General features: G+C 37.6%; 1 protein-coding gene across 4 annotated transcripts; it reads right to left on the minus strand.

Annotated features, from left to right (window-relative positions):
* Window positions 1-948: 948 nt before the first annotated feature.
* On the minus strand, window positions 949-12,988 carry LOC109031522 (uncharacterized). 4 transcript variants are annotated; one of them, XM_072299852.1, is made up of 3 exons: window positions 12,893-12,988; window positions 11,048-11,309; window positions 949-8,491 (listed from the first exon to the last, which is right to left on the minus strand). In XM_072299852.1, the coding sequence occupies exons 1-3, from the start codon at window positions 12,908-12,910 to the stop codon at window positions 5,586-5,588; spliced, it is 3,186 nt and encodes a 1,061-aa protein (XP_072155953.1). In that variant the 5' UTR covers window positions 12,911-12,988; the 3' UTR covers window positions 949-5,585. The 4 variants fall into 4 exon arrangements, with proteins under 4 accessions (XP_072155953.1, XP_072155954.1, XP_072155956.1 ...); XM_072299853.1 differs by having other exon boundaries at window positions 11,048-11,313; window positions 12,893-12,982; XM_072299855.1 differs by having other exon boundaries at window positions 11,048-11,313; window positions 12,871-12,939.
* Window positions 12,989-14,574: the final 1,586 nt, after the last annotated feature.

Here is a 14,574-nt window from a genome sequence, read left to right on the forward strand (position 1 = left end):
GTCATCTTTGATTATGATCTTAGACCAGTCGTAGACGCCTGGTAGCTAAAAACGGATAAGCTGGAATTTCGAGTTCACAGCTGTTTTATTTACTTACAAAATGTTTATTTTTTTTCATTTATTAAAAATTGGTTCATTAGCTTGAATGATAAAACGGCTTAATACAAGTCAAATTAGAAAAAATGACAAAACAAAGAATTACTAATTTAAAAACATCTTAAGCAACGCAGCATTCGCTGCCTATTTGAAAAGATGGCTTAAGAACAAGGTGTCCAGAATTCTAGGTTATTCTATTATTCCCTGACATTTTTCATTCCCAGATGATTTCAGAATTTTCCCGGCCTGGACACAATCCTTAAAAAGGCCTTTTTTTCGAAAGCAGTGGCTAGCTACTCATGGAAAAAACCGTAAAAAAACGCCTTTTAACCCATTCTTTCAAAAACAGCAAATGCTCGATTGATAGGTGTAAAGTAACCCCAGATTCGGATTTAGCAACCTGTAACACCCAAAGCTAGATATAATAAAAACAGCTGTGTACCCGAAATTCTAACTAGCTTTATGAGGCACCTGGACTATCTAATGAAAAACGAGCCTTCTCTTCCCAAAATTGACAGGATCTGTGAAAAGGGACCCTATCTTCTAAAAATTCAAATTTGAGTAATTGGTATCACCGAATGGAAGAAGATAATCTGGAAATTTCTAGGCAAGTGTGACTCTGAAAGTGCAAAAGTTGAAGATGTGAGTTAGAGCTTCCAGGAGAAAAATTACTGGGTTGTAGAGGAACGTGGTTTAAGTTTTCGTAAAAAGTCAAGTAAAATAATCTCCATAAGATTTCTTTTCACAGATCCTGCCAAAAATATGCAGAAAATAAGCCATGTGCATAAACTGTAAAATCATTTTTGTGAAGAGTACAAGCAGGAAGACAAAGAAGAAAAAAAACTAATTAGAAAAAAAAACAAATATATTTAAAAAATTGGCAAAGAAAAACATGTAAATACCAAAATAGATCTTTCACAGGATTGTTATAAATTAAAACTAATTTTAAATACTGAGAATTTAGGAAAACAATTTCTCTTCATAAATCGCAGAACTCATTCTATGTATCTCTGGTGTTTTGCAAAGTATCATATTATCGATAAATTTTGGGTGCCTAATTTAGTGTCTATCAATATAAAGCAGTCTGAGGATTATAAAGTATGCATACCAAATTTCATGGACGAAAAAAGGCCTTTTGTCCTGACAGGAGCATACAGCACCGAACTTGAAGTATTTCGATCTCTGAGGCTTTCACTGCTTTTCTTCAGATTGAGAGAGTGTTAATGGGTCAGTGGCTGAGGACAGAATGTTGACATTTTTTCCTTAAATATTGAAACTACTTAATAAGCTAAGAATGAAGACATTTTTGGTTTTTAAATCAGACGAGTATCAAGAGAGATAGGACGTAATGATATGTAGAAGCGTTGAAAAACACAGCTTTAAATGGGAAATAATGCCCAAAAAAATCACGTGTCTATTTTCTCAACTTAAAAGCCACTTTTCTCTGTGACCCCATGTTGGAAAATAATAGTGAAAAATACTCTCAACTCAGCTCAGTTAATTAAAATAAAATTTTCTCGCACCGCTGACCCATTGTGTGAGTCACAGAATCAATTAGGGAATCACCTACAGCAGGAACAAATAAGAAGACCTCGCCACATTGCAGATTTCCAAGCTTAATATTAATGAACACTTTTTCAAAACCGTGGGGGAAAATCCACAATATTAAAGGACACCATATGTATAGTTTCTTACACCTTAGTCCTAATAGACAAAGATAAAAGTAACCTTTATACTTATTGGGCATGATCGATGAGATCTATGAGGAGGTAACTACGGCATTCTCTACATGGTTTATGTCTTTGAAAGGCAATACTTTTCTTAAAACTGAATGTTAAAACTGAGAGTTTCCTGACATGAAGAGTGAAAATTAAAGAGAAAAATCGGGCATTTCTAAGATTTTTCATGCCATGATTTAGTTCATACAGGCACTACTCGCTTGTATGAGTGGTAAAAATGAGGGTCTGTGAGTTACCAGCTCCCATTTTTTATCATGCAAAATCATTGATTTTTCATTTATCAAATCATCGCTCAACATTATTGCTCTAAGAGCCTTTTCGCAGAGAGTGGCTTTCCTTGTAATATTGTAATAGGTGCAAGTTAATGTTTCGATTGATGGACTTCCGATGTAAAATGTAACGATACGACATTGAAATCTTTTTATAATTTCTGTAATAAGACTTTTAATTAGAAAATTCTAAATGAAGAAACTTGTACAGTAAGGCAATACAATAACATTACATCTGATGACAAGATGACATAATTTTGCTTACAAATTATCAACAAGAAAAACAAAACCGACCTTTGGAAACTGTTTTCTCAAAAGGTGATTTTTTGTACTTATAACCTCCATTTCTTCTTAACGAGTTGTACAACAATAAAATAATGAGGTTTAGAGGAGAGTAACGCAGGTGCATGATCCAATTCATTAAAGAAGGCAACTTGAGTGCCCTCTGTCAATTAAACTTGATACAAAGGCGAGCAATAAATAATTTATATGTGCGCCCATGAAGTGAAAGCATCTAACCCTCTCTGGGCAAAGAACAGTTCTTTCTTCACACAGCACGGCAGCACGGTTTTCTTAAAAAAGGTTTTGAGGATGTAATATAACAGAAATGGATAACATGATAAAAAAAATTGCAAATAAAGGCATTGTAAGGGTAACTAAAGATGATAAATACAATTAACAACCACAAGAGCACAGATTTGAATCTATCTAATGATGAGAGGTATAACAAATTACTTAAACATTGACAGCTCAAAACGGGGGGCAAAATAATAATAGCTTTCACCGGTGTTATCACAATTGAATTTTTAGGGACGATTTAAGTACCTGCAAAAAAGACACAAGTTTCCGAAAATACTATCTATCCAATGGCACCAGACAAAAAAAAAGATCAAAGTAGACTCGATTGTTATCAGTAATGAGTAAGTCCTTAAAACTATAAAAAAGGGATAAGTTGATAGGTAATTTAGTCTGGATGACTCTGAGACTATGATGAGTTAAGTCAACTACGTAAAGTAAATACTAAAAATCTACTGAATCTTGGATTTACTAAAATCTAATAAATCTTACGACCTAAAACTACTAACTAATTTAACTTGATTGTACTCAGAAAGAGGCCAAAGGGGTTTCAAACATAAGAAAATAAGTGCAGAAGTCGGGAAGAGAAAAAGTGACGACGCCCATTTCAAGACTCACCTTGAAAGGACTTGGAGAATTCTTCATGTGAATTGAAATCCATATGCTTAGGCAAATATTGAGGTAATTTCAAGGAGCATCATAAAACTACAACCTAAAAACGCAGAGTAATCTTACTGACCAATGAGATCTGATCAACCCTGAGCAAAAAAGTTAAGAATAAACGAGCTAGGGCTCATTGAAAGTGTTTCACTTAACTCTTAGATATGCTTTGGCAAAAATAAGTGTTCTACTGACATCATATTAATTTGAGAAAATCAAAATGGCAGTTTAAAAAAAGGCGATGAGGTAATTTACCCTTACATGATTTAAAAAAAAAGCCCTTTCAATTGAAAAAAAAAGAGGAAAATGAATGACGGTAGGTCTGACACTTCAGTTAAGCAGAATAAATTCGTCAATCCTTCATGGTGCACCCGTTTCCATCACTCAATAAGTAGGTAAATAATTTTAAGCAGAGAGAATCTATCTTCAAAAGGAATTAAAAAAAAGTATGGTTTTCTGTAAAGGACTAGTAAGCTGCGATTTCAGCATAAATTTATACAGTTTAAGTGTCATAGGTAATTTAGCATCCGCATAATACAGCGGGGCGATTATTGAAATGATATCGACTGTATGGCGCCGCTTTGTCGTGTCGCGCCATCGACTGAGTGGCTCTTAGTCGATGGCGCGATACGACAAAGCGGCGACATAGAGTTGATATCATTTCAATAATCGCCCCACTGGGCTTCTGTCAATTACTCAGTCTTAAGCTTTCCTCGATAGAATTGACAAAAACACAAAGAAACCAGAGACATGACCGACTTAACAATTGGCGGCAAAAATGAGGAAAATTTCAGAAGTTGAAGGCAAATAAATGCATCCAAATTTGTGGACACATTCATACAACAAAAATCCTGATTTTTTGTACCATTACACGTAGATTTGTTCCAATAATTCTAAAATAGTGAACTTCCTGATAAAAATATATATTCAAGTAAAAATCATGATTAAAAAATACAGTAAAAAAAAAATAAGCTGAATTTCTTTTCCGACTCTTTCAAAAAACCTGTTCTTCCCTTCCCATTCCCTTCTCTTCACCTTTTCAGATTTGCAACTTACGTAGGGTTAAAAATTCTCTACAAATTCACTCGGCTTGGTAAATTTTGCTCCCCTGCGAATGACTTTGCTTGTGCGGTGGTTTGTAATTTAGGGTATCCTATTCTCAATCACCATATGGCACCTTCCTGCACCAGCATTGGGCTCATGACCCAACGATTACAAAACGGATGTTGGTACAGTAAGGCACTGGATGGTAAATAAAATAGGACACAAGGGGGCTCTGAATTAACGAAAATTCATCGCGCGACAAATTGTGACAGCAACATACTTTCGCACGGTGAATTGTACATGACAACAAATCATGCGTAACAAATTTTTTTGATACCAGGGGTTCAAAGTATCGTCTTAAGGAGAGCTAATTGGCGAAGAGTGAAATGACTACTTTAAAACAATTATTGGGGTTTTTTTGTAGTGCTCATACGATGCATTCTGGAAAAAGAAAGGACATGGGTCTTAAAAGCTTGTCCAAGAAGTTAAAGGAAAAAAAGACAAATCTGTTGACGATGTAAGGCCTTGGATACACCTCTAGGGAGAAGGATTTTTACTTCAGTGAGAATCTGCTTCTACTAAACTCAATTAAAAATAAAACAATAAGGTTCTAAATTTAGAAACTTCAAGTAAAAGGGGCATTTGATTCAACTAAGTAACAAAAACTGAAATTTTGAACTATTGATCAATAAACAAAAAAATTAACAACACAAATTATATTGGCAAGTTCCAAAAATAGGAGCACAAAAGTAAGCTCAAGATATTTTCCTCCTTTCGTTTTGAACTTTGTAGCGACTAGAGCCCAATGGCTGAACATAAATTAAATGCCCTCTGGTTAGAATATTTTAGGCTCAATAAAAATGGACAAGGCCTGCTTTGCGAAAAAACAGAAGAATAGGGAAAGCTGATGGTGTTAACTGAAATAAAATTCACTGGTGACGGAGAGATATGAGGCATCGCTTGGATGACACCCTCTTTATGTGACGAGAGACGCTGAGTGCTCTTCAACATCCTCTGTTTGAGTTGCTACTTGACAAACTTTGCACCAGGATTGGAAAATTACGGACAAAGATATTGCAAATGATTTAGGTTCGAACAGTTTAGTCTGCTAGTACCATAGGTTTCGATGCTCTGGTGGTGGATGGGTTCAGCAACGGTTGGGTGTTACTGCCTCCTGGTGACAGATACACGTAAAGTGTTCTCAACATCCTTCTTTGAAGGATTTGTACAGAAGCCCAGGTATTTGGCTATCTACAGCAGATGAGTGGTCAGGAAAGGCCTCAATCATAAGCTCTGGGACCATGCTTTCAGATGAGTAAGAGTGATAACTATGGACCAAGGCGTTAGTTGTTTGTATGTGAGTAAGGTTGGACAAACCCTTCCCAGGAGTGTTACACTTCTGGGAAGAGTTTTTCCGCCTGCTTTTTGGTTTCTTGATGCAACTGATAATATCTAGGACAGCTTGATTGACAGAACTCTGACAAAACGTTTGCCTACTAGAATTTCTGTGCATATGACGTAGTGCTTTTCTGTGGCTCATATTATTTCGAATGTGGGATGTCATAGTGCAGGAGGCGACTGATAAATTGCATGCATGGCAAAAAAATTTAAGCTTCCTTGCCTCCTCTACCGAAAAAATGTTCATCTCACTTTTCAGTTCTTTAATCAAGTAGGCGATTCGATCTTGATGACTCATATCTAATGATGAAAAAGAAACCTTCAACAAGGAGTCTCGCAGAAATGTAACTGATGCAAGCCAAACTTCCACTGTATTAGGTAGCGGAACAGATTCTAACTTTCTTCGGTGGAGGATGGATTGAAAGTGCTGAACCCAAGAGTTTATACCCTTCAGGGGGGTCCTGCAAATGTTACACCTAAAACACTGCAAATGTCTTATGTACTCCAGGTATTGCCAATTATGCACAGAGATTTCAGGAACCAACGCTTTGGTCTCTGCGCACCCCTTAGCTTTGGTGCACAAGGCTTGTAGGTGGCTTACTTCAGAGACATGAGCTTCCACTTTACTTTTATGAAGGAAATCTAGGCAGAGCTTGCAAATGACCGAAAGTTCTCCATTAACTATTCTAAAGACCAAATGGCTCACTGTAGATTTAAGTCGTTTAACAAGAATTTCCAGGCTTTTTTGATCTGTCTTCGTTAATGATGTAAATTCTGCATCGCTGATATCTTGAAAAGGGTGAGGTTTGGATGCAGATTCAAGGGTTTCAACAAAGCTGTTATTCAAAGTTTCTGGTATGCCCGGTCTATTAAGATCCTGTATTATGTAATTGCTCTCATTTTTAGGATCACATACTTTCTCTTTAAGATTAGACTCACAGCAATTTCTTCTTCTTCTTTTTCTCTCAGAGTCATTATACTCAAAAGTTTCTGCATAAAAAGACTCTGCAATGCCACACACTTTAGGTTGCGTTCTGCCTGGCTCCTGTTTAGAGCTATCAAAGAATACATCAGATGAAGTTACAGCAGTATCAGATACAGATTCCGCTTCAGTGACTCTTTCAGAATTTGGGGATTTAAATACAAAAGAGGCTTGCGTACTTAAATTTTTGTCACTAACTTTTTGAAATTTTGAGCGCTTATTGTTAGGGTTTTTTTTGACCGGCTGTGGGAATTTCTTATTCATTTTTGCACTAAAAAAAACTTGCGGGCTGATTGAAACTGGGACAATCTTTGATTCTTTTTTTTCAATGGAGAAACAAATGCTCTTCTTAGGACAGGCTTGTGCAACTTCGAACTCAGATTTCTTTGTAGAGCCATCAGTTTCTTTGATCCTTTTTGATTTGTTGGTCTTAAAGATATTGTCTAATGGATCTACGCTAGGTGATTTCCCTATACCTTTATGAGCTTGATGAATATGCTCTTCCACGCTATCCAACTGTAACACACTCCCACAGATTCTGCAAATGAACTGGATGAGCGACCCTACTTTAAGGAATGAAAAGTGGCCTATGTAGTCTTTTAATTCCCAGATTAATTTCAAAAGGCGTTGACGGAGAAATGTTGGCAACACATCAAAAGGGAAATCATTTACTCTTTGGAAGATTTCAGGTTCTGGATTGGGGCTGGTATGGACCACAGCGATATCATCTTCATCTGTTGGTGATAACTTTCCTTTAGTTGGATCGCTAACCGTGGAGTCTGGAACCTCAATGAAACAAGATTCAAGAACATTCAAGGTTTCAGAGGTAATCACACTTGACTTGTCACTGATATCAGTGCTTGTCAGTTGTGGGGCATGATCATCATACGGAGCGGATGAAAGAGGTACAAATTCATGGTGAGAAGAGGTGGCTGGAGCAATCAACGGGGCTTCTCTGAAATCTCTGACAAAATGACTAGATCCATCTGTTTGAACCGATAGATCTCCTGTCGTTGCATCGATGGATGATGATTTGTATGAATCACCGGTCACCAAAGCCATGGGACTAGGGGTACACCCTGGAGGAGAGAGTCGGATAGTCTCAACACTAGTGCACTTAGAATTACTGTCAGTCTCTGTGGGTGCAGCATCTAAAACATGTCTGGAGGCCTCCTGAACCTCAAAAATTATCTTCTTCACTTCAAGAACCTTCTCTTTGAGAAACTGACAAGCGGTTTGACAAAAAAATTCAATACAGTAAAGCAAATTTCCCAAAGTGGTGACCAAAACCCTTGAAATGAGCTTGCATGCACCAAAAACTACATCGTAAACTAAATCCAGTTCTGGAAATTTGAATAGAAGCCATAATGCATTCAATGACATCTTGAAAGACTTATCTACAGCAGAATAAAATGCCAAGAGTAATTTATCTTCATTACATTCTGAATTATTTATCACAGTCTTATCTTTTAGCCCAGAGATGGCCTGAATGAGAAGAGTGGAAACCTTGATGAACTCGTTGCGGCAGAAAGCATTTGCATCACGGCAATTGAAAAAAATTTCTTTGAAAAATGTGAGCAGTTTAGGAATACTTTCTAAAGCACTCTTCACTGTATTCAGGTGCTGCAAGATGTTGCCCGTGCATGCTGCGACTGCAATTGGGTCAAGTTTAGGGACAAATGGTAGCATCAATTTTGGGAACACAGCAGAAAGAATGGAGTGAGCACCTGAAAACGAAACCCATCTAGCGTTAGCATACGTTCGAGAGATACACACCATTATTTCATACATAGAAATATAAATGAGGATTGTTCAAAGATAAGTTTTTAAAAAAAATTAAAAGAAATATATTAGAGTTTCCGACCAATTTCTCCTCCTCTTTCTTAATTTCCTCTTTTAGACAAGCTGTACCCTGACAAGCTAAAACCTTTAAAAATTCACTCAAAGCTTGAATGGAAAGTTATTTTATGAGGACTGTTTTCCATAACAAATTCTTTAACTTGTCAAAAGAATCAGCCACGAATTGGACTGCATTTAGCAGAAAGGAACCAAGCCACAACAGCTATTGCCAGATTTAACTGAGCAATTTATATTGTTCACAAGAGAACGTTTGTGCAAATTCCTTTGAAAATTTTAGGGAATCAGATTCATATTACAAAGAAAATTCACTGAACCTTACAAAAAAAAATCCGCGCAATCGTTTTCATTATGTTTTATAAAATAAAATTGCCTAATTAAATCTGGCAACAGCTGATGTGGCTTGGTTCCTTCTTGCTTAGCCAGTCCAATTATCAACAGTGATTAAAAGTGACAACAAAAGTTTCAAACAGTGAATAAAAAGCAAATATTGTATGAAGCATTTGCTGGAAACACACAATTGGTCGCATCTTTGGAAATGAACCCAATGATACAGTAGGGGTCATTTTGACTGATCATATGTCTCTGGACAATGCAGATTCACTTCTTGACAGAGAGGAGAAATGGTATGGATACACAGCAATTTTCGTTGTCCAGAAACTTACAATCAAGCTCAGATTGAAATGGTTGACTGCAAAATACGTAATGCATTTTTCATTTGCATTGGCACTTTCGAAAAAAAAACTGCGAATATTGCTCTGCTGGTTTTTCTTTACCGCTTGCCAAATTTGTTATCCATTCCTGAAAATTAGCCGACAAGGTTGATTTTTTCTTTGCTACTCAGAGTTTGTAAACAACCTTACTGGGATGAAGTCAATTTTTTCACTGCTTACCTGTAGGGATTTTTCCTTTCTTTTGAGACAGAGAGAAAAACATCCGAAGTAACATCCTGGGTGTTAAAAGGTTGCTTGACAACTCTTGAATGCTGATATAAACGCTACGGTTATTAATATAATGTAGCTAGGGTGTTACCTCAACAGCTGGAGTGTCCATAATAACATTCGAAAGGTAGATTTATAACAACCGAGATGTTTCTTCAGGGATTTTTTTCCCCCGTAAAAGCATGTAATCTCGAAAATGATGATTTTCCGGCCCTCTTAGTTGAAACCCAAACTTAGCTCAGATGCAGTGCCTGCTAAGTGTCCTCAATAACAAGGCAACATTTTTGCCCTTTTTAATAATTAGGGAGGAGCAGCAGAGTGAGGCTCTTATTCTTACAAAACTTAAAAAAATCGATGATTTTCAAAAAATGGAAGTGGTTTGAGTATAAATGTTGCAATTTGTACTCAAGAATGTCAAAATATACTTGCTGCTTTGATGGTTAAATAATTTATTGTTACTATTGTTGGATAGCCTGGGTTGGTTACCCAGCACAGGTTGGCAACACTGCCCTCAGAGGGTCAGGTGACGAGATTCGTCATGGCGTCAGCCGATCATCATGTTGTGATACCAGTGTTACCGTGTCGTGTTCATTCCTTTTTTTTTTTTTTTTTTTTTTTTTTTTTTTTTTTTTAAACGATATTCATATTTATTATAAAATAAAAAGGGAATGAACACGACACGGTAACACTGGTATCACAACATGATGATGCTCACCCATGACGAATGTGGTCACCTGACCCTCTGAGGGCAGTGTTGCCAACCTGTGCTGGGTAACCAACCCAGGCTATCCAACAACTATGATCTGATTTTGGAAGTTGGACTTTTTCCAATTTTTGGTATTTAATAGTTTGCAGATTGTCGCTTTTTGAACAGAAACCAGTTGAGATGATTCTTTATGAAGTTCTGGACTTCATATGCTCTTGAGAACAATCATTCAAGAGTTAGGTGCAACGGTTTTAGTACACATGCAGCAGTCGATTTTAACAACTAAAAATTAGGGCCTACAACATAAACAAAACCCTAAAAAAAGAGAGTAAATTATGCAGTTATTGACATTCAATTCGAATTGAAACTTAATGAAGAAAAAGTCTCCCAGAAAAGTTGCCAAATCGTGCAAAAAGCTGATTTTCAGAAACAGTTGCAAGATTTGAAGACTCTCCTAGCATTTCAGTATAGAAGAACGCCTAATTTACAGGTTGCCTTCATTTTTTTTTTTGGGAGAGTATGTCGTCCAGATTTGAATTTAGTCAAGACAATTAATACCATGAAATTTTTTATTTCTTGTGTATATTCTTGATTTTGAAACAGACAGAAAAGATGTGTATGCTGACACTGTTACCCCTGCAGATCCTGAACTTGACTAGCGGACAGAGCATCATAGAACTTAATACTAAAAAAAAAAATGATACGCCTGAGATCGACGGTAACATAAGTACCTATATTATGAGTGAACCATGGACAATTGAGAAGCTAAGTATATCTACCTTGGAGGATTTCATGTGGAGATTTGGCACTTTGAGCAATAGTCAGTAATACAGCAGCTCCTGATTCAGAAACATGGAGTAGATTTCTGACCACTTCGTCATTTTCAGCAACTTTGGTCAAGGACAATAGGCTGATGACGTCATTTGACCATATAAATGCATCAAAAGAGTCACGTAACGCATTGCATTCAGTAGATGCAATCTTCAATATTTCCGCCAACAGGGGCAGAATTTCTGTTGCTTTTCTGTGGCAAACTTCCATCTTCCTGGTGGAAATAAAGATAAGAATTAGAATAGACATAGAGAACATGTATCAGGATGGGCAAAACAAAACGCTCAAAAGGAGCGCTGTAACATTTTTAATTTAGAAGTTAGATGTTGCGGTTTGGACTGTCATTAAAATCATAGAGTTTCACAACCCCCCTCCCCCCCCCCATCATGTCAATGCTTGGAACAACAGCCGAAACCGAAAAACTCTAATTCAAAAAATTAATTTCAAGAGTTTCTTCTGCCCATTCCGGTTTACCTGAATGCACATGAAACAAACAGAAAGATGATTTCCCAATATTAACGAGTGCCTTCTAAAGAGAAACATTCAGACCAACTAATAATACTGGCAGAGAAATGCTACTGCGAAGAAATGTTGAAAGACCGACAATTTTGTTTACAAAAACTTTAATTGAACAAAAGTGGAAAAAATGATGAACAAAAAGTTTGACCGTCTGAGTTGGGCCCTACCACCTAGTTTATTCAACTAATTTAAGTGTTTTTCAAGGAGATGCATTCAATTTTTCATAAAGTGAACTTCGGGTAGGGAAACTGAAGAAATATTACGATGGGTTTTAGTAAAATAGGTCCCAATCCTCAGAGCAGGAGCTTCAGTTTAAAGTCTGTCCCAAATAAGAGGAGCGCTGGAAAATCAGAATGATTAGCACTATTTGGCGGGTTGGAGGTGCCTCCACCCTCGTCACCTGTCATCTAGTCGCCTCTCACATGCTTCACACAGTGGCTCGCAAGCCACCTCGAGGCAACGCATACTCCCTTCGCATCTCTAGACCAGGATAGGTGATTTAAATCCCTGATTATTGACATTCATCATCGCTCCTCTGACCAAAGGTCTTATCTCCATTTTTATGTGAGCTCCGGAAAGCATGAAGGTATATGGACAACAGGTCTCTCGTGACATTTCCGGTATGCTTGAAATGTTGAGGAATAGCGACATTTCCATACGCTTAGCTAGTAATTTGATATATGCAATCAATTATTTGTTTTCTGGTCTAAATATGCTGCAGTTCGGAGGGTACCCGTTGTTTGAGACTGTTAAAAATATGGCATGTTGTTCCCAGATTTTGATCCCAAACGTTTAAACTTTTGCTCGAAGCCTCAGCGCGACGGTTTTCCCCGGGCCCAGGAGCGGATTTCCCCGCAGAGCTCATAACCAACCCTCTGCGCAGTGCGAGGTTTTCTCGGTGATTAGACGGGTATCAATGAAACAAACGATACCTTACTTCTACATCGTGCGAATTATTCTGATTTTCCAGCGCTCTTCCTATCTGGGATAGACTATAATTGTAAGCTTGCCTCTGGTAAATGATGGCCCATCTACGTTGCCTTTAACAAGTGATTTGCTTTTACTTGACACAATTTGGATCATTCATACAGAGTAAATGAGATGATTTGGCACTAGAAGTGAGTGTAGATGGTCTGAGGAATTCAAAATCTCTGGCTGGACTATCAACTGGTAAGTACCAACTGGCTAGTGTAGGATTTACTGATTCCCCACATCTGTGACACATAATTTAAAAAATACTCAAATAAATTACTAGGAAACAAAGTGCGGCTTACAAAAACATTATTGTCCATTCACCGAGGCCTAGGTACACGGCAGCAGGTGTGAAAAACTCAATGAAAAACTGGAAAGGAGACCACTCTGACTCTGACCAGGGACCAGTTCTCAGTTCTATCAGGGTTCCCAGGTGAAATTTTCAAATATCAGCACTGAGCGTCGAAAAATTTCAGCACATTGCCCTAAAAAATCAGCACATTTTAAATGCTTTAAAAAACACAAGTTTTAATATAATAGAGGCTTAACGGTTCCCGTGATCTTCAACTGCATGGTAGTAGCCCACTGAGGCTCAAGATCATAGAGTACAATAGAGTCGCAAAGTACTGGATCGCCGATGAAGTCACTTTTCGAGGCTGTTTTGTCCAGTTCTCCGGAGACTAGTGTGCGGCGACTAGCGATGACGCATACGCAGAGACTCGCGCTCAGCGCTCCCCACTCCCGACAGTCCCGACTCGGCTCCGTTCGTCGGCTAGACACACACTGAACCAGCTAAAATAAGTAGGCCGGTAATAAGTCTGAAATTGAGTCCGTATATGAATATTATCTCGGAGTAACATACATTAATGGATTCATTATGGCTTTGAATATCTATTTCAAGCAAAATTTGCACAAATTAATACCGATGGAATTAAAAAAAGTCGAAAAAACACAAGCAGTCGTTGATTTCTCCATAAGCCACCGTGTTAAAAAATGCCGGTTGGTTCACAACTTGGTAGTTAAGTCAGAAATTAAATCCCTATATGAATATTCTCCAGGAGTAATATACATCAATGGATTCATTATGGCTTTGACTATCTAATTATAGCAAAATTTGCACAAATTAATATCGATTGAATAAAAAATGTCGAAAAAACACAGGCAGTCGTTGCTTTCCCCGTAAGCCGCCGTGATAAGAAATGCCGGTTGGTTCACACTTGGTATAAGTCAGAAATTAAATCCCAATATGAATATTATCCAGGAGTAATATACATCAATGGATTCATTATGGCTTTGACTACCTTTAAATAGCAAAATTTGCAAAAATTAATGCTGATTGAATTATAAAATACCTAAAAAACACAAGCAATTCTTGATTTCTCCATAAGCCGCCGTGTTACAAAATGCCGTTGGGTTCGCAAATGGTTCACTATTTTCGGAGCACACGTGGCTCGGAAACGCCTGTTAATGGATTGGCTTCATCGGCGCTCCAGTACTTTGCGACTCTATTGTACTCTATGCTCAAGATTCGACACATTTTGACAGATTTTACCCTCACCATACCACAAAATGGCTGCGCCCTGATTGAGAATATTCGGTTTGTGTATGAGGCAGCCCTGTCATTCCTCAGCGGCGCTAAATTTAAATTTGGCTCCCTGACTCGGAAGAGAAATATAGAGCATAATTCGGTTAAGTTACAGGAATATTGACTTTCACTATTTCTAGCAGAACTGGTCTCACAGTATTGCAAGTAAAAACATTTAAGTCATGACTCAATATTTGGTCTCAAAATACCATAGTTAATGTCTTTTTCTCATGCCATTAAGTCCCTTTTAAGTTTTTGACTTAAGAACTATTTTTCCGAAATCATCAAATCATTCCCTCCATTTCAACAATGTGCAATGTGGCCTCAGTTGCCAGAGCTGACTTTCCCTCCGTTGCGTGCTGACAAAGAGGTGCCGATGATCAGTGAAAGTGGAGCGCG

This window comes from Bemisia tabaci, chromosome 4, assembly GCF_918797505.1.
Source record: "Bemisia tabaci chromosome 4, PGI_BMITA_v3".
NCBI lineage: Eukaryota > Metazoa > Arthropoda > Insecta > Hemiptera > Aleyrodidae > Bemisia > Bemisia tabaci.